The 25,567-nt window shown below is 34.4% G+C and overlaps 1 protein-coding gene and 1 pseudogene across 1 annotated transcript in view; both read right to left on the reverse strand.

Annotated features, from left to right (window-relative positions):
• LOC145263032 (uncharacterized) overlaps nt 1–23,364 on the reverse strand; it is a 376,016-nt gene extending 352,652 nt beyond the window's left edge. Inside the window, exon 1 of the mRNA XM_080119864.1 lies at nt 22,994–23,364. Within this exon, the coding sequence (XP_079975990.1) occupies nt 22,994–23,091 (98 nt within the window). The 5' untranslated portion in view covers nt 23,092–23,364. The remainder of the gene's footprint in view (nt 1–22,993) is intronic.
• Nucleotides 20,343–20,460, reverse strand: LOC145263335 (5S ribosomal RNA; annotated as a pseudogene).
• Nucleotides 23,365–25,567: the final 2,203 nt, after the last annotated feature.

A 25,567-nucleotide genomic window follows, 5' to 3' on the forward strand; every position in this document is an offset into this window, starting at 1 on the left:
TCTGGCAGTGCTTACATGCTGAATGGAGTGCGATAACGCCAGCGCTTTACAAGAAGTTGATGGATTCCTGTGCCAAGAGGTGTCAAGAAGTCATAAATAGCAAGGGTTTGTTTACCAAATACTAGTTAGTTGGTAATTTCAGCCATTCACAGCAAGGACAAAAGCCGCAATCGTGTTAGCCCTTAACTTTTGGACACACAAATTTTGAACAACTTTATTTAAAATGGTAGTTATTCAAAAAATACTTTGTGTAGGCCAACGAAATTAGGACCCATTGAAGATATACATGTTATCCATATAATTGTGAAGTAATTTTTTGTTGTTCGTGTGTATTTGTTTCAAATATATGGTTAAACTGGCTGAGGTTTTACTAGCCCTTAACTTTTGGACGCTACTGTATACTTACGCAGATACATATGAAAAGTCTTTATTAAAGTGTATGCCTATTTCCATTCTATGGAGGCCAGGCGCGAACTCAGACCCCACAATTTTATTATACCATCCCTATTTAAGTTAAAACATACTTATCAAAGTATTCTTATGTACATCTCTATCAAAAACACATATAAACGTTTTTTTTTTTAATTTTTAAATTTATTTCCATACATTGTGGACCAGGCGCGAACACAGACTCCACAATTTTAATGAACCACCGTTCTGCCAGATCAAACATATGTCTCGATACACCTTCTATCATTATATGTAAGAAGTTTTTTAAAATAGTCAACCATATAGGAGCCTATTCGTGACCAGACACACACCCACACACACACACACATTCAGCTATATATATATATATATATATATATATATATATATATATATATATATATATATATATATATGCTCAGATCGTCATATAATGATTAGATCACTCTGACTGACGTTAAAAACATTTAATGAAATAAATTTTTTAAATTCAACAGCATTTCTCGCGGTTAAAGGTAGCCGTATGGATTGGGTTCTTGCTAATGAAGCCAGAGATGGCTTCTGTCGCCGGGTTCGAATCTATACAAATCTGTTAATCGTGACACCCTGCACTGGAAATTCCCGAAAGGATGAAACACTAGTGTCTGTAACTATTTAATAATTATCATAGTAAGTAATTATATATATATATATATATATATATATATATATCATCCTAATTTTATCACAAGCTATTTCGGCGAAAAATAAAGGAGTTTTAATTACGAGATGAGATTCGTGTTTCACAGATGGTAGCGTCAAGTTATGCAGAAGAAAAACATTACAGTTATTAACAGGCAGTACTTATGGGCGCCTTTCTTTACTTCTCGTCCACAATTTTTTATTACATCAAAACGAAAACGACTCAGTAAAGTTGCTGTGAACATTAGAAATGAATTTTGTTTTTTTTTCTATAAGCTCTTCATAAATTACATATTTTTAACAAATTTAATGTTCAAAATAATACACTGACAGTAAAATCAAGTGATTAAAATAAATCAGTTTGAAATTTAAGAAATAAATATCGATTATGCAAAGCATTCACATTCATAATGCATTTGATATATTTTCAAGAATGTTTAATAAACTCTATTTAACATAAAATAAAATATGCATCAACTACGCTTGAAAGCCAAATCAAAACCTAATATTAGAAAAATAAAAATAAATATTATTTGCTTTCAAGCGCACTTGATGCGTATTTTATTTTATTCAAATTAAAATAACGTTTCTATATTAACTCTCATCCTTGATCTATTTAACATATTTTACTTAAAATTTCTTAAATACATTTCCAAATGCCTAGAAGATTCAAATGAAATACTATTGCCATATCTGGGAACAACCTTCTCGGATTACCCTATCCCGCTTTAAATTTCAAAAACCGGCTTTGAAAGCTAGTAGGTGATGCCCCTTTTTTATTCTCTGCCACTTCTTTCTCATAGAAAAGACGTTGCGAGCCTGTCTCTGCTCTATCGCTATTTTTACGAAAAGTGCTCGTCTGAGCATTGATCTATGCCCCCCTTGCTAAACTTTCACAAAGCACTCCTCTAGCTACAACGAGTATAGGCAGTTTCCCCCCAATCTCTATCTGTGCCTACATTTAAACGCAGATTCTATGAACAAATCTTCTTTGCTAGAACTGCCCGCTTGTGGAAATATTTTCCGCTGACCTACGTTCCAGCTGACTACAATTTGGCTGTCGTCAAGTCCAATGTAAATAAATTCTTGTTGAGACGACCCCCTAAATGATCCATTTCTACCTTATTTCCACCACTATTAATATGCTGTTGTCTCAGTGACTACCGTTCACTCATTAACCCTTATCTTTGAGTGGCTTTTGGGCCTTGATAAGTGATGACCCCGTGTAAAAAATATTAATCTGGGTATGTTAGCTAGTATATATTGCTGAAATATATTTGGCAACTAGTTGAAAAGCAGGAAACATTTCAGGTAGTAATCACGGAGCACTCTGCTAAATCATGACAAACCTAAGCCGATGAAGCGGGCATGTCGTTCCTGGTATAAGGAAGGCAGGGCTATTCTAGTAGAAGATAATTGAGCAGAAGCAACTGAACTGAAAACACACGTTTAGGAATGGCCGAACAAAGTGTTAGCAAAATGAAGCAATGCGCTTTCTTTTATTCGCCTCTTTTTTTTCTTTCAATTACTCGTAGTTAAATAGATCTTTAATTTTAAGAAAGTTTTGGTCGAATTAATTGTATAATACAACACATGTCGCATCCTCTGTTTCAGCTAATGAAATTATGCTAATCACAGATGCACGCATGACGCACGGAATTAATTTGATTAAAATATACGATGGTTACAGAGTACCATTTTGCTGACACCAATACACCTATGTAACATGTGTTTTAATATTGAATTTTGAACCTAAACTTGTTTTGGTACATTAAACAAAATAAGACAGCAAATAGTGATGAGACGATTCCAATATTTTTCCTCATTCCGATGCAATGACCGATTTTGTTCTAAATTACCGATTCCAATAAAATTACCGATTCTTTTAAATTTCTAAATATAGAGTTTATTCATAACCCCAATGAGAAACCTCCGACCTCATTATAAAAATATCGAAATTTGGATTCAAGCCAGTTCGCTATCAGTATCCGTCTTGGCACGACTGAACCACTGCTGATCAGGGACTACATTGATTTTTCGCCTCCATCTTTTGTTCAACAGAATGGCTCAACACTTAACATGTTATGTGCCTAGCTATAGAATTTGCTTTGACGGATCGGAATCTAAATTCGAATTGTGGCAGATGAATTTTCTGGTGTGTTTAAGGATACGAAAACGACACAAAATTATTCAATCTCCACCAGAGAATCCTACCGACCCCGAACTTATCGAATAATGAATGCTCCCTCGAACGAACTGCGTACAACATCGGAGCCGATGCGTGTACGTCTGCCAAAATAATAAATTGTTTAAATTATTTATTTTTAAAACATTGACCATTAAAGTTTTCTTCATTTTAAATTTCCGAGTCGTCAATTTGGTCTCATTTCGTTTTCCGGGACGTCCGATCTGACTTTTTGATCGCCCGTCGGGTCTCGTGAACGTCAACCATATTTCATACTCCGTTAGCTATTTACACGAGTCATACACATTTTAATCATGATTTTCTCTGGTTCAAATGGGCAGAGCAAATAAACTTTCAACTCGAAATGACCCCTAATGTACTAATGTATAACATAAGAAACAGAAAAGAAACATTTGTAATGCGCACAAAGCTTTATTTTCTCATATAACCTCAATACGCTTTGAAGGGATTTTACAGAAACTTTTAAAGCAAGATTTGTTGCAAAAGGTTTTTCCTAAATGTTTGGGGTCGAATATTTTACCACATTCTCACTGACGACAAATTTAACGACAATTAGGATTGTAAAATACATCAAATGGATATTTAAAAAATGCTTATTTAAATGCTCCGATTGACTGTGAGATTTAAAATGAAAAATAAAAATTTCGTACGGAAAACTGAATGTCGCTTTATGATCTTAAATAAAGCAGTCACAATTGGAATCTAACACTCCATAATTATTTAATAGAACAACATGGAACACGTACATCAAGTCTGTTGCCAAGGTTGCTGGAAAAATGGTGGGATCCTTCTACCGCCCCAGAAGATATTTCACTGCTGATACAATTCTCTGTCTATATGAAAGAGCCAAGTATGTCCAAGGATGGAGTACTGCTGCCACATCTGGGCAGGAGCTGCTAAAAACAGCCTATCCTGCCTTAACAGAGTACAAAATAGACTTCGTGGCTTAGTGGGGGATGCTTTCTTCCCTTCCCTGCAACCTCTCTCCCACAGAAGAGACGTTGCGAACCTGTTTTTTTTATCGTTATTTCTATGGCTCCAATCTCTGCCCCCCCCCCCCGCCAATCTTTCACGAAAAACACCCGTCTAGCTGAAACCACTGTCAGTAATTTTCCCTACTCTTTATCTGTGCCTAATTCAAAACGCAGATTCCATGAACAAAGCTCCTTTCTTAGAAGTGCACGCCTGTGGAACTCTCTTCCTTTTGCCGCTTTCCGACCTGACTACAACTGGGATGTCTTCAAGTCCAACATAAACAAATTCCTGATAAACCGCCCCCTTAAGTAAGACACTTTATCAAATCTCCATTACTAATGATTACCGCGATATTATCCCATTGATTACTGTACACGCAATAAGCCTTATCCTCGATTGGCTTCCGGGTCTTGATAAGTCGTGACTACCATGTAAAAAAAAAGTTTATTTTTCTTCTTTCTTCAGAAGTCCTTTCTTTAAAAGGACACATTGTATGTATATAAATATGTATATGTATGCATCGATATATGTATATGTATGTATCGATAAATGTATATGTATATATGTATAGATACATGTATTTAAACAATTGAATTAAAAGTGTCATGGCTTCATCTGACAATATACACGTTCTGTATATCTCTATAAAGTACTGTTCGCGTATGTATATCTGTATGGATTTTAAGTGTCTGAACGAGTGGCACTCGTCTGACAAGACGTTGCAATCATCATGTATGTATGTATATATTTAATAAGTAGGTTGTAGTTTGCTTGAAGCATTGTTGAAGAAAATTATAAGATAAAATTAAAAGCCAAGAACAATGCGAGATTTTTTTTTTATATAGAGTAAAATTAAATACAAACAAAAGAAATAAATTTCTTTTTTTTTGTTGTTGTTTGTTTTTTCTTTTTCACACAAATTTTAACTCTAAACAACAGTAATTTTTTTTCTGTTGTATTCAACACCATTGAATACAACAGAAAAAAAATTACTGTTGTTTAGAGTTAAAATTTGTGTGAAAAAGAAAAAACAAACAACAACAAAAAAAAGAAATTTATTTCTTTTGTTTGCATTTAATTTTACTCTATATAAAAAAAAAATCTCGCATTGTTCTTGGCTTTTAATTTTATCTTATAATATATATATTTAAAAAAAAACAACTTAAATAATTGGATTAAAAATGGCTTCTTTTTACACACTTATATATATATATATATATATATATATATATATATATATATATATATATATATATATATATATATATATATATTCTGACAAATGAAAATAAAGATAAATCCCCAAAATAATTTTTTTTTACACTATTAAACAAAATTGAGTTCGAAAGGACCTTTTCATTTTATATATATATATATATATATATATATATATATATATATATATATATATATATATATATATATATTATATAAAAGGGAAGCTGTTAAAATGTTTTTGATAAATGGAAGGTTTGACTCTACTCTCAGAATTTGGACGGTCTTATTTATAACTATGCGTTAGGACCATCAACCAATGAGAAGCCTTCGACCTCATTATAAAAATATCGAATTTTGGATTCCATACAGCTCGCTATCAGTCTCCGTCTTGACACGACTGAACCACTTCTAATCGGGGATTACATTGATTCTTCACCGACTAGATCTACTGCCGCCATCTTTTGTTCTACTGAATGGCTCAACACTTAACAGGGCAGGAAGGTGTTGGATTTTCACAAGAATAAAAAAAAAACATTTAACCCAATCGTAAAATACATTTTTGGGGAGTAATCTATGGATTTAAATTTTACTAATAGTTTAAAATCAATAAACATTTGTCATTTCAACATTAATACGAGCCACGAAAACTTACGTTAAAAAAAGCAAATAAAACAATTAAAAGAATCGTTTTTGGCATCGGAAAATAGAAAACATTTTCCAGTTCCAATATCCGAAAAAGCTCTAATTTTTCGATTCCCGGTTCTAATTCTGATTAATGGTTCCTACATTAGTAACAAGTTGAATGTAATTAAACTAAGTCTTATATTAAAGTAGCTGGGATACCAGGCATTGCCCGGAACGAAATTGTAGCATACTTCTATTAAAACTTATAACTTCTATCAGTCTCTCTGTATTTCTGCCTTTAGCCAACCATCATATTTCCCTCTCTATCCAACCCTCTCTTTCTCCCCTATACGCACACATGCATACACAAAGTTTTCCTTTATATATAAATTCCTCGAGAAAAGGGTCGGCATAAAGGATAAAATATCAGAATTAAGTCCTGTTATCACGTAAAATGTCTGAAACCCCAATCTCCGGTCGAAATCTGCGCCAGTTTAGGGGCAAAGAATAAATAATTTTCTTCTAAATTTTAAATATCATACATTCAGAGCGATGTTGATCAAGAATATACCGACTGTGTGATTGTTTGTTTGGTAGTTTTTTTTTTTGTTTTTTTTTTTTGTTGTTTAACTTGTAGCTGGTCATACAAACGCACATGCATACAGAAAACTACACTTTACATAATAGATTATTACCTTTGAAACAGAGCAAAATATTTTTTCGTGATAAAAATGAAAATAAATACAATAAATCAGCACAGACAAAAGAATTACATACGTTGTTGTTTTTTTCGGAATTTTTTATATGAGGATTTATCATGTGTTACTCGGATCATTCGGATTACTGTTCTCATCTTAATTGTTATTCTTACAACGTTTTTGTCCATCTAACCTCTTACATGTGCATCTTGTCAAACTATGGAATATTTATATCACAGTCGGAAAATTGTACAGAAATTTGAATGAAATCCTTTATTTAATCCACGGTGCTTGCTTGATCCTGTTCCGATAGCCATGAACAGGTAGAAGCATTTAGTAATCTTTTAATGAGTATTGAAGCTTCAAACTACAGAAGACTGTCACTTAGGACTAATTACTACTTAACATTTCATCCGTCACGTAATATGAACTAAGTTTTCGTTACCAATAAATCGAGAAAAACAAAATGGAATTACACTCTTTTTTATAAGTATATTTAAACGTGGGATGCATGTTATTTAGTAAAAAGGGCGAATATGTTTATCTGAAGAGGCAACATGTTTCTCGCACATCTGGAAAGTAGATTAAAGTTTTCATTAACCAAAACTCTATCGAGTTGATTTACATCAATTTACTGTGAATATATATATATATATATATATATATATATATATATATATATATATATATATATATATATATATATATATATATAAATTATAATAAGTTTACCAAGGTAATAAAAATGGTAAACTTAAAATATGTTATAAATATTAAAAAGTTAATATTTACAAGTAAAGTAATCTCAACCAGATGTAAAAGCTCAATAAAACCGAAAAGGAAATAGAGCTTATAATATGAACAAATGATTAATAAAACATGTTAAAAAACATCTTGAAAAAGAGTTTAAAACATATTGTGGATAGTCCACTTATCTTGTGCTTCCTTTTTAAAATTAAATATGTTTTAAACTCTTTTTCAAGATGTTTTTTAACATGTTTTATTAATCATTTGTTCATATATATATACAGTGATGATCATATTTATTGGCACGGTAAAATAAAACTTAAATTTTGTCTAATAAATTCTAAAAAAGGGATTAAATTAAAGAAAATAACAAAGTATATTATGTATTTTTAACTGGCCTTTCCGATGCAGCAATCGGATTTTAGAAAAAATAAATAACAAAGGAACAACAAACATAATTGCAAAAAACCCTTGTTCAAAATTATTGGCACGATTTATTTAATAATCAATTGTATAGCCTTTGGCCTTGATTACCTTCCTCAGTCGCTTTTCATAGTTTACAACCAAGTTGTTGCACTCTTCAGTAGTAATTTTAGCCCACTCTTCCTGACAATAATCCTCCAATTGAATAAGATTCTTAGGCTTCCTTTGCATTACCCTCAATTTTAATGTTCTCCATAAATTTTCAATTGGATTAAGGTCTGGGCTTTGTGATGGCCACTCCAAAACATTAATATGATTGTCCTCAAGCCATTTCTTAGTCAGTTTAGCCGAATGCTTTGGGTCATTATCTTGCATGAACCACCAACGACGACCAAGTGAGAGCTCTTTAGCAGAGTCTTTCAGGTTTTCATCCAATATTTTAATATAATCTTCCTTTTTTATGCTACCTGTGACCTTAACAAGTCGCCCTGGTCCAGAGGCAGCAAAGGATCCCCAAAACATCAAAATGCCTCCACCGTGCTTCACTGTGGGTATGGTGTTCTTAGGCAGGAAAGCTTCGCCAGATTTTCTGTAAATATAAGACACTTTATTATGGCCAAATAACTCTATTTTCGTTTCGTCAGTCCATAGAACACGTTTCCAGAATGCAACATCTTTATCAATATGACGTTTTGCAAAGGCTAGCCTTGCTTTCAGGTGCATAGGCTTCAATAAGGGAGTCTTTCTCGGACGACATGCTTTTAAACCAGCTCTCTTCAAAACTCTACCAACTGTATGTCGAGATACATTCACTCCAGAGGTGCTCTGTTCATCAACAATCTCCCCAACAGAGATCCTTGGGTTTTGTTTTACTTGTCGAACAATTTTCCGTTCATCTCTTGGGGAAAGAATCCTTTTTCTCCCTCTACCTCATAACGTGGCCTTGCGATTTGAACCTGTTTATTATGGCTCTAACAGTGGATTTGGGAAGGTTTAGCTTCTTTGAAATCTTATCATAGCCCTCCCCATTGGTATGGCATGCTACAACAAGCTTCCTGACGTCTTCGCTGTGTTCCTTAGTTTTAACCATGGCGATTGAAAATTATAATTTAGTCACTTATAATAGTTTAAATAAATCGCTATCTAAAAATTATCTGAAAAAAATTATTCACTGAATTAGCGTTAAACAAGCATAATATGGCTATAAAAAAGTTCAGAAAGCACGTAAACCGGAAATTGATTGATATTATACTGATACTAAAAGAAAAACAAAGCCGTGCCAATAATTTTGAACAAGGGTTTTTTGCAATTATGTTTGTTGTTCCTTTGTTATTTATTTTTTCTAAAATCCGATTGCTGCATCAGAAAGGCCAGTTAAAAATACATAATATACTTTGTTATTTTCTTTAATTTAATCCCTTTTTTAGAATTTATTAGACAAAATTTAAGTTTTATTTTACCGTGCCAATAAATATGATCATCACTGTATATATATATATATATATATATATATATATATATATATATATATATATATATATATATATATATATATATATATATACTGGATTATACACTTTCTATGATTTATTTTGTCCATATATATATATATACTGGATTATACACTTTCTATGATTTATTTTGTCCAAGCAAACGAAAATTAAACGTAATTTGAACCCTAACACACAGATTCCTTATGGCTTGTTCACAACCAAAATTGGACGAAGAAATAAGATCCATTACCAATAGCATCTTGATGTGATTAGGTCAATCATTAAAAGGGAAATATCTATTTTTTCTAAAATAAAAATAAAATACGGCGGTTAAATGTACAATGAAAAGTTCAGCTCAATTTGCTATTTTATTTCGAACGTGCGTGTTGTCGTATCCACAAACCCTTATTTGGCGCTCTCTCGAAAAGACGTTCTACCCCAACCCATAATAATAATGTGATTTATGATTTTAAATGTGCTTTCAGTGCTGACTACATAGGGAAGACGACGTTGGGTTTAAAGAAAAAAATTAACAACATATTCTTATTAAAATTGGGAATAAATCCTTCCTGTACACGATATCTATATTTTAATATACACAGGCGGCAAAAACATAGTCCGTACTTTTTATTTTTTTTTGAACTGCAAATTTAAGCTAAATTTAATGGAACTGTTTAAACAAACTACACCTCATTTGATTGGCCTTTTATTCCTCAATAATTTTACTTGCTTATATTTGACTTTTAATTGATATATTGTAGTGTTCACGTCAATTTAAAAAAATAACTTCAAATTGAGGAGGCAAAAAGAAATTCCGCACAATGGAAAATTGTTATTTAAATGTAACTTTAGGACATTAATGCAACACAAATACAACAGGAACACAATAAACTAGTTAATATTTAGTAGCATAGCCCTTCTGCAATTTGACAGCCGGCAATCTTTTGGGAATTCCTTGAATTAGACTGCAGCAGTACTCAGGGGAAAGGGCATCCCACTTTTTAAAAATTTTTATTCAAAGTTCTTTCAAATTTGAAATTTTATCATTGCGTAGCTGTTGCTTGATGTAATGCCATACGGTTTTGATAGGATTGAGGTCTGGAGATTGTGCAGGCCAATCCAAACACGAAATATCATGCTCTTCCAGGAACCTCTTGACATTGCCAGCTGTGTGAATGGGAGCATTATCCTGCATGAAGATAGGATTATAATCCAAATTCCGACCAAAATAGGGTAGAAAATGCTCAGTCAACATATAAATGTACTTGGTCGAATAAATTCGACCTTACAAGCAAACTATTGGACCATTGGTTCTAATAATGCCCCACACCAAAACTGAAACTCCACCACCTTACAGCGTTGAAACTGAGCACCTAAGATTACATTCTTCGTCTTTCCATCACTGCCTAGCCTAGTGAACTTGCTTTCGTCGCTAAAAAGCACTTTTGACCAATATGAAGGGTCATAACCTTCATTGCATCTGACGAAGTCCAGACGGCGCTTTCTGTTCTTTACAGAAATCATTGCCTTGCGTCTTGCAACATATCCTCTCAAATTAAATTCCTTTAATCTGTTCTTGACAGTAGAAAGAAAGCACTTTTTAATAAGATTGCACTGTTGTTGGATTTAGGGAGCCGTTTCAAATCTGTTTCTTAGCCTGTGGATCTTGATAGCATTATCTTTCCTGTTAGAATTAACTTTGGTACGACCATATTTAGGGGCACCACGAACACTGCCGGTATTTTGATGCTTTTGCACTGTCGTTCGTACCATTTTCTCATTACATTTCAATCTGCGGCCGATTTCTCGATTGGATAAACCAGAAAGGTGAAGATTAATAACTTCTGACGATCACTAAGAGAAACTCGTGGTATATGAACTAAATATTACGTTGTATAACTTGGAACAACAACAACAATTACGATTAGAGATGCTTTGTTGCCTGTTGGTATATATTTTATACTGCTTTAGGGACGATAATTTAAGCTGGTTTTAAGCGAATTTCTTTTTGCCTCCTTAATTTGAAGTTATTTTTTAAAATTGACGTGAACACTACAATATTTCAGTTAAAAGTCAAACATGAACGGGTAAGATTATAGAGGAATAAAAGGCCAATCAAATGAGGTATAGGTTGTTTAAACAATTACATTAAATTTAGCTTAAATTTGCAGTTTTTGAAAAAAATTATGAGTGCGGACTTTCTTTTTGCCTGCGCTGTACATACTCTAACTATCAACCTTTTGTGAAAAAAATCGATAATCTCACCCATTTCTAATAGGATAATAAAATTATTTTAAAAAAACTAGTAACTATTTAATAATTTGTGAATAAGATAACGATAATTCAATTATAAAATTATAAAATTCAGGAAATAAATATAATTGTCCACAACCGTAAGTTTGTTTTCGGTATAAATTATACATTACATAAATTATAAATTACATAAATGTCTGGGGGAGTACTTACAGAACGACTACGGGGAAAACTAAATCTTAGTTTACTCGTCTAGTAAGGTAAACTAACGACAGCTTCGTATGTCCGAATCTATCGTTTTCTAGTCATTTTTGCCTGCGTGTAAGACACACGAATCTGTAAATCAATTGGGTGAGATTGACAACGTTATTTCTGCACTATTGCGAGTTTTACTGTTCTTGATTTCGGGGGTAAAAATCTGCAATTCTTCAAGTTACTAAATAACTCCTAATAACAAGGACGTTCTGCAGAAAAAAAAATCGCGAATAAACCTAGAACGTAGATCCCTACAACCATATCTTCTTCTCCAACATCTACGTTCCAACCTTCCAAAGGTTGAACCCCAATTAAAGGAGACGAAACCGGACATACTCTTCCTAAGCGAAATTGGCATAGACGAGTTCATAAATAAAGGATACTCTAACTTAACATCTAAATCTGACCCCCAAGATTTCCATGGCATGCAATATGTACCTACATTAAAGATGTTTTTTCCGTGTGTTAGGAAAACCTCCAGAGAAGACCCTAATTTACCTTGCACTTGCTTACTACCACATTTATATTTGCCCTCTATCACCACATCCTTTCTGCTCATCCTTCGGCTAACATTCACATTTGTGGTGACTTCAATGTCGCCAATGTGGAATGGCTGACCCACTCGAACAAGGCGGATGTCATGATTTTGCCATTGCCTATGACCTCACCCAGATTGTTCACAAACCAACCTGTGTGGCCGATACTACAGGTCAGTATGCAAGCCTTCTAGACCTTTTTCTCTCAACTTCCCCTGAGCTATGTTCATTTTTCGTTCTATCTTCTCTGGGATCGTCTGACCACTCGGTTGTATCAGTTAAGATAAAAATGAAATGTAATAAGTCTTCAGACGTACCTCTCCACTGTACTGTATATCGATACTCTACGGCTGACTGGGATAGCTTCTGTACATTCATATCTGATCTACCTCTGCATTCCATGTTTAAAAAGGATGTGTCCTCTATAGTATCAGACCTGACCGAATGGTTAATTGTAGACATAGACCGATTCATAACATCCAAAAAATTCCAACAAAAACTTAACAGCCAGTCATGGTTCTCCCCAGAATGTGCTGCTGCCATCACACACAGAAATGACTTTTTCCATAGCTACCAACGTAATAGATGCACTGAGACTAAGGCTGCTTTCAAGACTGCCAGCAACCACTGTAAAAGAGTAATAAAAAATGCAAGAGAGCTATATGCTCAGTCCGTTAAATCCAAAGTAGCTGAGCAGCGGCTTGGTTCCCACCAGTTCTGGCAAATAGCAAACAGGATCCTGAACAAAAGCGTGCGTTCTATCGCAACCATTATCAATGGATCTGAGGTCATCACGTCAGCATCAGACAAGGCCAAACTATTTGCCAAGAACTTTGCAGCTAATTCTACCCTATGCGACGAAGGCCGTCAACTCCCCATATTTCCTCCTATAACACACAACGCGTTATGCAACATACAAATATCTATGCGTGAGGTCACAAAATCAAAAACTAATCAAAAACCTTGATTCCAGTATAACAACTGGCCCTGGCGGCATTCTAATTATAGGGTTGAAAAAGCTTCAACCAGAACTTGCCCCCATACTTACAAAACTGTTTAAGCGTTGTCTTAAGAGGAAGTGCTTCCCAACACCCTGGAAAACCTCATTAGTATGCCCTGTATTTAAGAATTCAGGTGATAAGTCATCTCCCTCTCAGTACAGACCAATAAGTCTCCTTTGTGTCATGAGTAAGTTGCTGGAATCCTCAGAAGAAATAACCTTCTTAGTGACATGCAATATGGTTTCCGTTCTGCCAGATCTACAGCAGATGTGCTAACAGTTATATCTCATAGGATTAGTGAATCTCTCGACGAAGGCTTCCTTTCTAGGGCAATTGCTCTTAACATGTCAAAGGCCTTCGATAAGGTATGGCATAAAGGCCTATTTCACAAGATTTCCAGCTACGGTATAACTGGAAATATTTTCTCAATTATTAAATCATTTCTCTCTGATAGGCTCATAAGAGTAGTGATTGATGGGCAGAAATCAGAGGCCCACAGTATTGATGCTGGAGTCCCTCAGGGGTCCATCTGGGCCCAACTCTCTTCCTGATCTTCATCCATGATCTCCCAAAACATACTTAAATCATTCGTTGACATCTATGCTGATGATACGACCATCTATGGCAACACATCAAAGGCCGTAAATGACAAAGTTCTCTCTGATTCGCTCTCCTCTTATCTTGAGAACATGGTACAGTGAGGGAAGAGGTGGAAAAAATGGGTAATATTTTAATGCATCCAAAACCAAGCTTTATCTTTACATCATCAACGCTCTGATCCCCATCTGGCATCAATTGAAATGGATGGCTCTCGTCTAGGGGAGGCTCCATGTTTTGATAAGCTTCTGGGATTGACCTTTACTTCTGACCTGAAATGAAACACGTACATCAAGTCTGTTGCCAAGGCCGCTGGAAAAATGGTAGGATCCTTCTACCGCTCCAGAAGATATTTCACTACTGATGCAATTCTCTATCTGTATAAAAGCCAAGTACGTCTAAGGATGGAGTACTGCTGCCACATCTGGGCAGGAGCTGCTAAAAACAGCCTATCCTGCCTTGACAGAGTACAAAATAGACTTTGTGGCTTAGAGGGAAATGCTCTTTTCCCTTCCCTGCAACCTCTCTCCCACAGAAGAGATGTTGCGAGCCTGTCTTTGTTTTATCATTACTTCCATGACAAGTGCTCGTCTGAGCTCCAATCTCTGGTCCCCCCTTACCAATCTTTCACGAAAAACACCCGTCTAGCTGAAATCACTACCCCATTTTTTATCTGTGCCTAATTCAAAACGCAGATTCCATGAACAAAGTTTCTTTCTTAGAAGTGCACGCTTGTGGAACTCTCTTCCATTTGTCTGTTTCCCACCTGACTAAAACTTGGATGTCTTCAAGTCCAACATAAACAAACTCCTGATAAACCACCCCCCTTAAGTAAGACACTGTATCAAATCTCCATTACTAACGGTTACTACGATATTATCCCATTGATTACTGTACACGCAATAACCCTTTCCTCGAGTGGCTTCTGTGTCTTCATAAGTGGGGATTACCATTAAAAAAAATTAGAATTCTTAAGGAACGATCTTCAGGAGCTTTATGCAGAAGTCTAATTCGCTTAATAACAACAATAGCACTATTATTCATAACAGTGGATTCAGAGAGGTAGTGGTGGCTAAGTGGTTAATGATACAGACTGACAACATGAGTGTGACAAATTCGAATCCAATTCGTTCCAAAGAAACACTTTTACTTAGGAATATTAGCAATCTTTACCTGATCCGTCGCGTAAAAATTCCCGATATCTTTCCAGAAAGAATTGCAACTAGAAAAATGTCTGGGAAAGGAGTACTAACAATCATCAAATTCATAGGAAATGAATGAATGATGCTCAACAAAAACTATTATTATACTAAATATGAGTCAATCAACGTTTGTTTCCTATACTATTAATAGCACAAACCAAGTGCTAAAATGTACATTAGTTCTGAAAGTAAGTTATGTTTGAAAGAATACGTTCTTTTTTTTTTTTTTGAGGGGGGGGTAGTTATTTATTTGTGGATTGTTATCCTCATCTTCATAGTTGTTTTTGCTTCACCATGTTTCGGTCAACTATTCCTCTGGCCTTTTTTGGGGTAGGATTTAAACTGCTATCATCAGGCAATGCTTACCCGGAGCTGTTTTCATCGCCTCTATCCACTGCGCCACGAGTTCCAGAGGGTGATCAATGTTGGATTTTTTTGGTCTTATATATCCACGTTTTCGTTCTTGTTGGCCAAAAATGTGGTGAGACAAAACAACCATGGAAGGCAGTAATTAGTTTGTTCGTTTGTTTGTTTGTTTTTGTTTTACGGCATATCAACCTTTTTCAGGTCATTTAATGCTGAATCCAGTGATTTTGAAGAACACTTTTTTTAATAGAGTATCTTTGTTTTTGTATTGTTTTAAGTCGGTTTCTATTTAACCCATAGTTGGGATCCTAACAGGTACGACCACTCCGGGTTAGAGTGGACCTGGGAGCAATGGCAATTAAAGGGTGGCTCCACACTCCCCAAAGCCCGCAAGCTGTGGCCTCACCATCGGATATAGTTCAAGGTCATAGTAATTAGTGAGGATACAGTTAAGCGAGGCAGCATTCCTATCCCGTCGCGGTTACCAACCACCTGAAGAAGGCCAGAGGATGAATTGGCTTAAACGTGATGAAAGAACAACAACAAAAACAACAAGAACTATTAAGATGAGGATAATAATCGGTAAATAAATAAATATACAAATTATTCATCGCAAAGGATCCTACCAAAAATGATATAGAATACGTTTTATTTTCTCGAATTAGTCCTAAGTTATAATAAACTGAATAAGTCACTTGTCTCTCCCTTGGCTAATCTTTATTTCTCCCGACCCAAATCACTTTATGTTGATTCAACTACATCTGGATATTTCTTAATGCCTCTGTAATTATTCAGAGATAGAGTAATTCTTTATTTTCAGCGTCGTCATCTAACACCTTATATTTAACATTAATTTACATACATGTTTGTGGTGTGTACAAACGTACGCATATAAATACGTGCGTCTATACACACCACAAACAGGTATGTAAATTAGATGGCAAAAGAATAATCCTCTTTACTTCTATATAAGAATGATCTCCTATATAATAAAATAAAGTCGATTTGTCTCATGAAACTGCATTCATTATAGAAAAAAACTACCACTCACATATTAAACTATTCTTCTAACCAACTGTTGTATGTACTCATGTTTCAAAACAAATTCTGCATTCAGTTCATCTTTATTTTATACTTATTATATTTTATCCGTTTTTTCTGACTCTCCCAAACAAACTTTTCAAAGAGAGGTTAGCATCAACTTTCATCAGCTATTTCTCCACTACCGCCCAATTAAAACATCATGCATTGATAGAGTTCAAAGACCGGCTTCGAAACATAGCAGTTGATACCCTTTTCTCTTCTCTGCAACCTCTTTCCCACAGAAGAGACGACTACACTCCAATCTATGATTCCCCCTTGCTAAACTTTCACAAAAAAACACTCGATTAGTTATCAACAATTTCCCCCATTCACTATCTGTGCCTAAATCTAAACGCAAAGTTTCTTTCACAGAACTGCCTGCCTGTGGAACACTGTTCTGCTGGCTTGCTTCCCAGTTGAATGCAACATCGTAGAATACAAATCCAATGTAAAGTTCTTGCTTAACCGTCCCCATAAATAATCAAATTCCACCCAATTTTGCGGCCTTACATTCATTAACACTTATCCTCGAGTGGCCTTTGGGCCTTGAAAAATGGTGACTCCTAAGTAAAAAAACAAAAACATCGATTATTCTCGGAATATCACAATTTAACATTTTCATGAAAACTAACAACTACTTACTTATAATTTATGCGTCTATATCGTTAAACTGTTCCGCTTTGATTTTATAGTTAATCTATTCTATATAATGTAACTAGCATGCAGCCCGACGTTGCCCGGTCGTACAATACGCTTAAACATGGTATTTTAATTTATGCAGATTGCGTATGGATTATTAGAGAATCAATCCTCTATTGATTTTTATATATTACAAAGAATAACTTGCCCGGTGGACAAATTCGCAATAAATAAATAAATAAAAAATAATAATGATAACGTCATTCATCAAATTCCGTCTGTGTTTGTTTACAATATCACGTCAACTGATATTTGGGCTTGACAATGAAGGCCCTGGAAAAGTCACTTCTGAGTAATGTTTAGTTTTAAAATATGCAAACGAAAAAAAATGATTTGCGGCGATTTTAAATGGTACCTATTCTTGTATCATAAATTGAACTAAGAAGAAAAATTAAAATAAAATTGTGGTGTACACCCAGGCTGTGACAGGGGATCATTCGATCTATAGTCGAATACTCCACAACTGAGCTATATCTTCAGATTATAATAAATCTGTTCTTTTAATAAGAAATGATTTGTTAAGATTTTATTATCTCCCTTGGCTGGTGTAGCGTAAAATATTCTCCTGTAAAAATTATTCTTTTTATCTAGAAGAAAGAAAAGCTGTTTTTAAGAGGCAACGGATTTTCAGGAGATTGGTATCGTTTTGAAGCCCGACCCTTCGGATGAGAAATATCGAAAAATTGGCTCAAAACATTAATTCCTTCACCCTCAACTGAGCATTTTTCTACAGGGAGGGGTCGTTTTTTTTTCGCCGATATTTTCGAAAGTCATCCCCTTTTTTCGGTTGAATAGCCTTAATTTAAACCTTCGCCATTTCCGGTTTGGCGATTGACGCAACGGTAAAGACGTCACGTTTTTTTTGTTATTTTTTTTTTTTTTTTGTTTTTTTCACGTTCTTTTCCTCCTTCGCGGCACGGGTTCTAGCCTGTCTGCCTACTACCACTTTTTTTTTTTTTTTTTTTTTGCAACACACTTCCAAACCCCCGGGCGACGCCGGGCACCCAGGATAGCAATAAACTAAAACTACGTCGATCTTCCTGTCACGATACACCATAAAGAAGATTTATACATAGCGGGATAAATAAATTACCAAAATACTTTCATACAACGTAATATACTTTTCTAATAAAACAAATTATCTTTTCGTGAGATTGTCGTAAAGTAAGATATCATCATAGAAACTTTGAATACAGGTAAATTACTATTTATCTGTTTCACATAAACAATTCATCACTGCGTCGATACTTTTCATTAAATACACTATTCTTTAAAATTATGAACCATATATTGCACTACTTTTAAAATAGCGTGTTCAAGTTAAAGCCATTATACGTGGGATGTAGGTTAGCCAAATTTTAACCGAAAGTTTACTTCTGACATGTATAAACAATATTTGCCAAAAACTTTCGAATTTTTTATTTTAAACAAGCAGCACCCGTGTACCGGCGTTGCCCGGTGGAAATATGCCCCCCATCCCACCTATATGAAAAAACAATTAAACTACGTGGCCAAAATGATTGTACCGTGGCGAAGTACCGACGCATTTCATATATATTTTTATATATTGCAGAGTTTAGCTTCCAAATAAAAGCGTATATTTTATAATGATTGGTTACGATAAAAAAAAAAAAAAAAGAAAATTGCGGAATTTTATTAAAAGAAATAGGTTAAGGAAATAAAATATTTGATAAAAATTTAGTTCGTATTATTTCGTTCAATAAACTTCCGTAATTTTTTTTTCGGCAAAATAATAATAATAAAAAAAGGAAACGCAAATATCTGGGAGCTAATCTTGTCAGTTTAGTCTAGAGTTAACATCTTCAATATAATTATATCACTATATAGCATTAATAAAGTTAACGTTCAAAGTTCCAAAAAAAGTAAAATGGGTTGTTTTTTACTGCCTTTCACATTCACCCTAATTTGAAGACATGTACAGAAGCTCGGGTAAACGAACAACACATAGTCTTGCCATCATCCAAACAATGCGCGCACATGCGTTGTTTGGCTGGCCGTCGAAAAGTATAAAGTTTTGCTGGCGGTAATTTTACAAACGATAATCATTATCCTAATACATGAAAATGTAAAAATGAAGTTAAACGACTAACAAATGCACTTCCATATTTTGTTAATTTTTTTTATTTGTTCGTCGTCTACAACAACAACGACGACGACGACGAAGTAAACTCTTAAAGTGGATTTGCTGGATTTCACCACGCATTTTGAATCTAAAACTTTTATATCTTTTTCTTCAAATTCCATTACTATATGACTTCTGAGTAATCAATTATCTTGACTTTGGCTTTCCATGTCTCACTGACTTTAGCAAATAAGGTACACACCTTATAAATATTTGCTAATATTTTCTCCCCTGATGAGATGGTAGACATCGAAACCCTATAGGTTAAGGAGATAAAATTTTCTCAAGTATTCTTTGTCTTGCTTAGAACAATAAAAATCTTTGATATGAAACTCATAAATTTCACTTTAAAAATGTTTTTTGAAATTCATTGAATCACTACAATTAATTTATCTCTCTCTCTCTCTCTCTCTCTCTCTCTCTCTCTCTATATATATATATATATATATATATATATATATATATATATATGTATATATATATATATATATATATATATATATATATATATATATATATATATATATATATAAGCTTCATTCACTCTGGACAGACCTATGGATACCCAGTGTAAAGGTGCTTGCTTGTATAATTTTTGTGGCAAAAGTTGCGCAATCTCTAACCACACCACTCATGAGTCGGCGTTGTTAAATACCGGTAGCAACAAGTGGATGTTCAGGACAACAGGAAAGAATGCCCATATAAGCAGAGAGGACATACAGCGCCTAGAATTCCCAAATGGTCACCCATTTGGTATTAGCCAGGCGCAACGTTGCTTAATTCCGGTGATCTGACGGGAACCGGTGTGTACAACTTGATTATGCCATATATATATATATATATATATATATATATATATATATATATATATATATATATATATATATATATATATATATATATACACACACACACACACACATATATATATATATATATATATATATATATATATATATATATATATATATATATATATATATTGTTATTGTTGTTATTTTTCAAGCGATACATACGGTTAATATTGGCTCCGCCTCGGAGCTAATTTTTTTTTTTTTATTTACTTAGAAAGTCGCCCTTTTTAATTTGGACGTATATAACATTTTTATTTATTTATTATTTTATTATTTATTTATTTATTTATTTTTATTTTTTTTAAACAGTATTTTATCTCCTTAACCTATAGGGTTTCGATATCTACCATCTCTTCAGAGGAGAAAATATTAGCAAATACCTATAAGGTGTATACCCTATTTGCTAAAGTCAGTGAGGCATGGAAAGTCAAAGTCAAGATAATTGATTAATCAAAGTGTACTGTTTTAAAAAAATAAATAAAAATGTTATATATATATATATATATATATATATATATATATATATATATATATATATATATATATTCATCAGCCCGAAATAATTGTGTAGGCAAATAAAGAGATACATCTTATTTTCCAAATAGAGGCTGCTTAAAAATAATACCAACTCGAACAAAGTATTCACTGGAAGGGAATAAACCGAATTTCATTTTAATCTTTTTGGCAGTATGCTGCAACGATCCACAAGAAAGACTGGCGAACCATAATTAAATGCTAAAATTGTTTAGAGGAAAACTATGAATCACAAGGAAATTATAAAAAATACTAACTTTACATTATATATTAGATGTATTTCACGTGTAAAAATTCGACTGAGATTATTGCATTTGCTATAAAGTTTTCCCTAAAAAGTAAAGTGGTAGACCATAGTCTAAGGCGACCTGAGAACTTCCTTTTTTATTAGCTACTGGATCGAGAAGTACAGGAGGGCGCCACTCCTTTCCAGGATTGCTCCACTTAATCTTGATCCTTACCTAATAATGCTAAGTGTTTAACAAATGTTCATCAGTTACCATTTTTTTTTTTAGTCTTTAGAATAACTGGACCTCTTCGGAAGCCAGATCCCCGAAAGTATCCGGCAAATTCTAATTAACAATTCCGAATAGGGCGTTATCGAGAGATTGAATACCATTCGACTCTCTCTCTCTCTCTCTCTCTCTCTCTCTCTCTCTCTCTCTCTCTCTCTCTCCTTGGGCGAAATTGGAAGCTAAATTAAGAATACGGTTTGTGTCAGAATAATCAAAACTATGATCAGTTCTAGAAGGTCAACCTCCCAAGCTTTACTTTCTCTGTTTGAGAAGTGATTTATCGCTAATTGTCTGAAGCTCCCCTGCTTGGTAATTTTGCAAAGTCAAAGTGAACCACATCGTGTAGGCTGGCAATTTATCACCTCCCTTTCGGTTTTGTACCATATCTAAACGATATGAAGTGGTCAATTTTAGTCGAGGGCGACCTGAAGGCTCCCTCTTCATTAGCTGCCACATTGAGATCAAAATTATTTTGCTTGCCATTGATATTCGATCTTCGCCTTATCATGTAAAGGGCATCAAGTAAAATTTTTAACTCTTCAGTATAACTCGACCGAAGATCGAACCTTGGTCCCCCAGCTCGTTAGTGAACACTGTTACCATTATGTCAAATCCCTTCTAGTGAATAAATAAATAAATAAAAATACATTACTAAAAATTTGGGCGTACGTATGGAAACGGTACTCGCCTCTGTAATTTTTTTTATTTTCGTCGTTCTAATCTACCAGACTATTTAAAAAAATACAAAAAACTTTTCAATATTTTACATATTTTAGGCGAGCTCCATTTCTAATAGAATGCTCTATTAAATCTATACTCCATTTTGAAAGCAGCGACTTTTTTCCGTTGGTTGGTTGTTTTGTTTTACGGCATATCAACCCTTTTCGGGTTATTTAATGCCGAATCCAAAGATTTTGAAGATAAATGTTTTAATAGAATATATTTGTTATTTTCAAGTCGGTTTCTATTTAACCTATAGCTGGAACCCTAACAGGTACAACCACTCCGGGTCAGAGTGGACCTGGGAGCAATGGTAATTTAAGTGTGGCTCCACACTCCCCAAATCCCGCAAGCTGGGGCCTCATCACTGGATATAGTTTAAGGTCATATCCAGGACCGACTTTTTTCGGACAAATCTCGCGAATTTAGCCTTTTTTAAAACCTTTTTGATCAGGCCAAACTGCTAAAAAAAAGGGGGGGCTAAATTCGCGAAATTTGGCCGAAATGAGTCGATGCTTCCAAAATGTGGAATCTATTTACTAGAACGTTGTATTGGAAACAGAGCACTTCTTAAAAATGTTAAATATTAAACTTTTTTTTTTTGTATTTTTTTATTTTTTATAATCTGACTGTTCTATAATAATTCGCTGAAAAAAAAATGTAAAAAAAAGACGAAAAATTAAAAATGTTTTAAAAATACAGAGAGGGTACCGCTTCCATACGTGCGCCAAAGTTCCTTACCTTAGACTCTCTGATAAGACGATTGAAGAGGAGGAAAGTAACCAGCAAATTCCAATTAAAAATCCCCAATAGGGCACTGTCAGGAGACTGAATGCCATTAGACTCCCTCCTTCTCTCGCTGCCCTGTTCTATCTATCTATCTTTCTCTTTCTTTTCCTCTTTGGTTGAAATTAGAAGCTAAATCAAGAATAAGGTTTTTGTTAGAGTCATCAAGCCTGTGGAATATGACCAAAGGCGACACTTATGATTCCAAGTATGTGTTTTTGCAATTGTATATATATTATATGACAATCATTAGAAGGAGGTTTTCTTCACACATCTGTGCACCCGAAATGTGTGAACTATCTCGATTTGAAGAGGTAAGACTTATCGAATTATCTAACAGTAAAAGAATGTGTGCTCAATTAAGGAACAGGTGGCAAATGGGTTTTCTTTTAAAACAAACAAACAAACAAACACACACATATAGGCACACACACACACAGACACACACACATACATACCTATACCTATATGTACAGGATTCACTCCGAAACTAATTAACTGATCATTATCAATTTCGGGACACATCTACAACGTCTAAGAAGTCCAAATGTAGGTTATATTTAGTTTGGGAATGGGATGTCTCGGCGTGGCCGATTCGGTGGAGAGACAATTCGATGTCGACCATGCCAATCGCCATTTTTATAAAGATTTAATAACATTTTGTTTTTTTTTCTTTTAAGAAAAACAATATCATTTTAACTGCTTTTAAGAAAAAATCACGTTTTTACAAAACTCTTTCTGATTAATTATTTTCTTTTTCTTTCTTTCTTTTTTTTTTTTTTTTTTTACTCATGTTCGCCCCTTACAAAGCATATCCCCACTTGGACGTAAGGGGCTATTATTTGGGGCCATGTATAGTAAAGATTAACAAGATGTTTGTTTATGCTACATTTAAACTTCTGCATATCAGTACAGCCAGGGAAGCAGGCAGCAGGAAGGGAATTCCAACGTCTAGAAACTATTAGAATAGAAAGCTTTCTGGAATTTAGGGACAACAATAGTGAAGGGGGTGAGATCTTATTGCTAAGCGGGTTTGTCGGGGATATGTACGTCGAGGGGATACGAGTGAAACGAGTTCATCAGAACACATTCCATTAAAATATTTGTAAAACAGGCACAGTGATGCAACATTGCGGCGATGGGACAGGGGTTAGAGCTTAGTTGATAAAGTGGGATCGATTAGATTGACAATTCTTTTTTTAGACTTTATCTAAGATAGAGAGACTAGTAGTAGATGCACCAGCCCAGATATGGCAACAATATTCTATGCATGGGTGAATGGTGGCCTTGTAAAGGTGCAGTTGTCTTCTAGCTCGATAGAGGGAAACTACCTTCTTTGCCGCAGCCTTTGCAATGTCCTCTATGTATTTGTTCTAGTTCATATTGCCTGCAAATGTCAGGCCGAGGAGTTTGAAGGAAGAATTCTCAGGTAGGGTGCTATTTGTCATGGATATAGGAGGTTGGAGAGGCATCTTGTAATTGTTAAAGGAGAGCAGCTTAGTTTTAATAGCATTAAATGTTACCATACATCTGCGGCCCTATTTCCCTATAGTCTGGAGTCTAATTATTTAATTTATTTAATTATCTAAGGATAAAAACTTTAAAATATAAGTTCTATATTTAAATTAAGAAAAACAATATGAAAATATAATCTCGTTGTTGACGACTGAATGTTGTTGTCTGTTTTTGTGTCGTGTTTTAAATAAACACGGTTCGAAGATTTTAATATGTATATCACTTTAACTGTTTTTAAGTTTAAATTAAATGAGTTTAAATTAAATGAGTTTAAATTTTAAAACATTTTGAAAATTACTGTATTTAAATTAATATTTTTAATTCAATCATTTAATTCTTTTAACAATTTTATTTACATTTTATTTAAAGAAAAATATCTCCGTTTACTGAATCTAGTTTAAAAATATATTTAAACAACAACAAAAAAAAACTTTGACTATAACGACGAAACGGACTGCCCAAAACCCCCTCGGGGGCCCGGGTGACAAGATCAAAGTGTAGTATCTGTTCCGGCAGATGCTGCACTTAAGATAATTTGTACCAGTCAATGGAGGGGAAACCCTCTATACTGGGACAATTATTATTTTTGGTAACCAGAGTGCCCCCTTTTTGCCTACTTTTAGGGGAGCTGGTTTTTACCTCACATTAAAAACGGCCTTGTGCCTAATTTGCTCAGTGGGGGAGCAAATAAACACAATCTGTTCCGGCAGATGCTGCAAGCTATGACTAGCTATGACTAGCAAAGACCAGATGTGGGGGCAACCCCACATGCCTGACCTTTAACCAGCTCCCATTTCCCACCTCTCGGGAGCTGGTCCCCTTTTTCCCTTCCCCCTCTCTTCACTCCTCACATTAAAAATCGGCATTGTGCCTAATTTGCTCGGTGGGGGAGCAAATAAATACCGACTATAACGACGAAACGTTAATTTGACACCCAATCGTCACCCGCCGAATCGACCACACGACTGATTGGCCAAGTCGAAACGATGGTGCCAAATCGGCCACGCTGAAACG

The sequence above is a fragment of the Euprymna scolopes genome, chromosome 38, assembly GCF_053919585.1.
Source record: "Euprymna scolopes isolate OS-2025 chromosome 38, ASM5391958v1, whole genome shotgun sequence".
Taxonomy (NCBI): Eukaryota; Metazoa; Mollusca; class Cephalopoda; order Sepiida; family Sepiolidae; genus Euprymna; species Euprymna scolopes.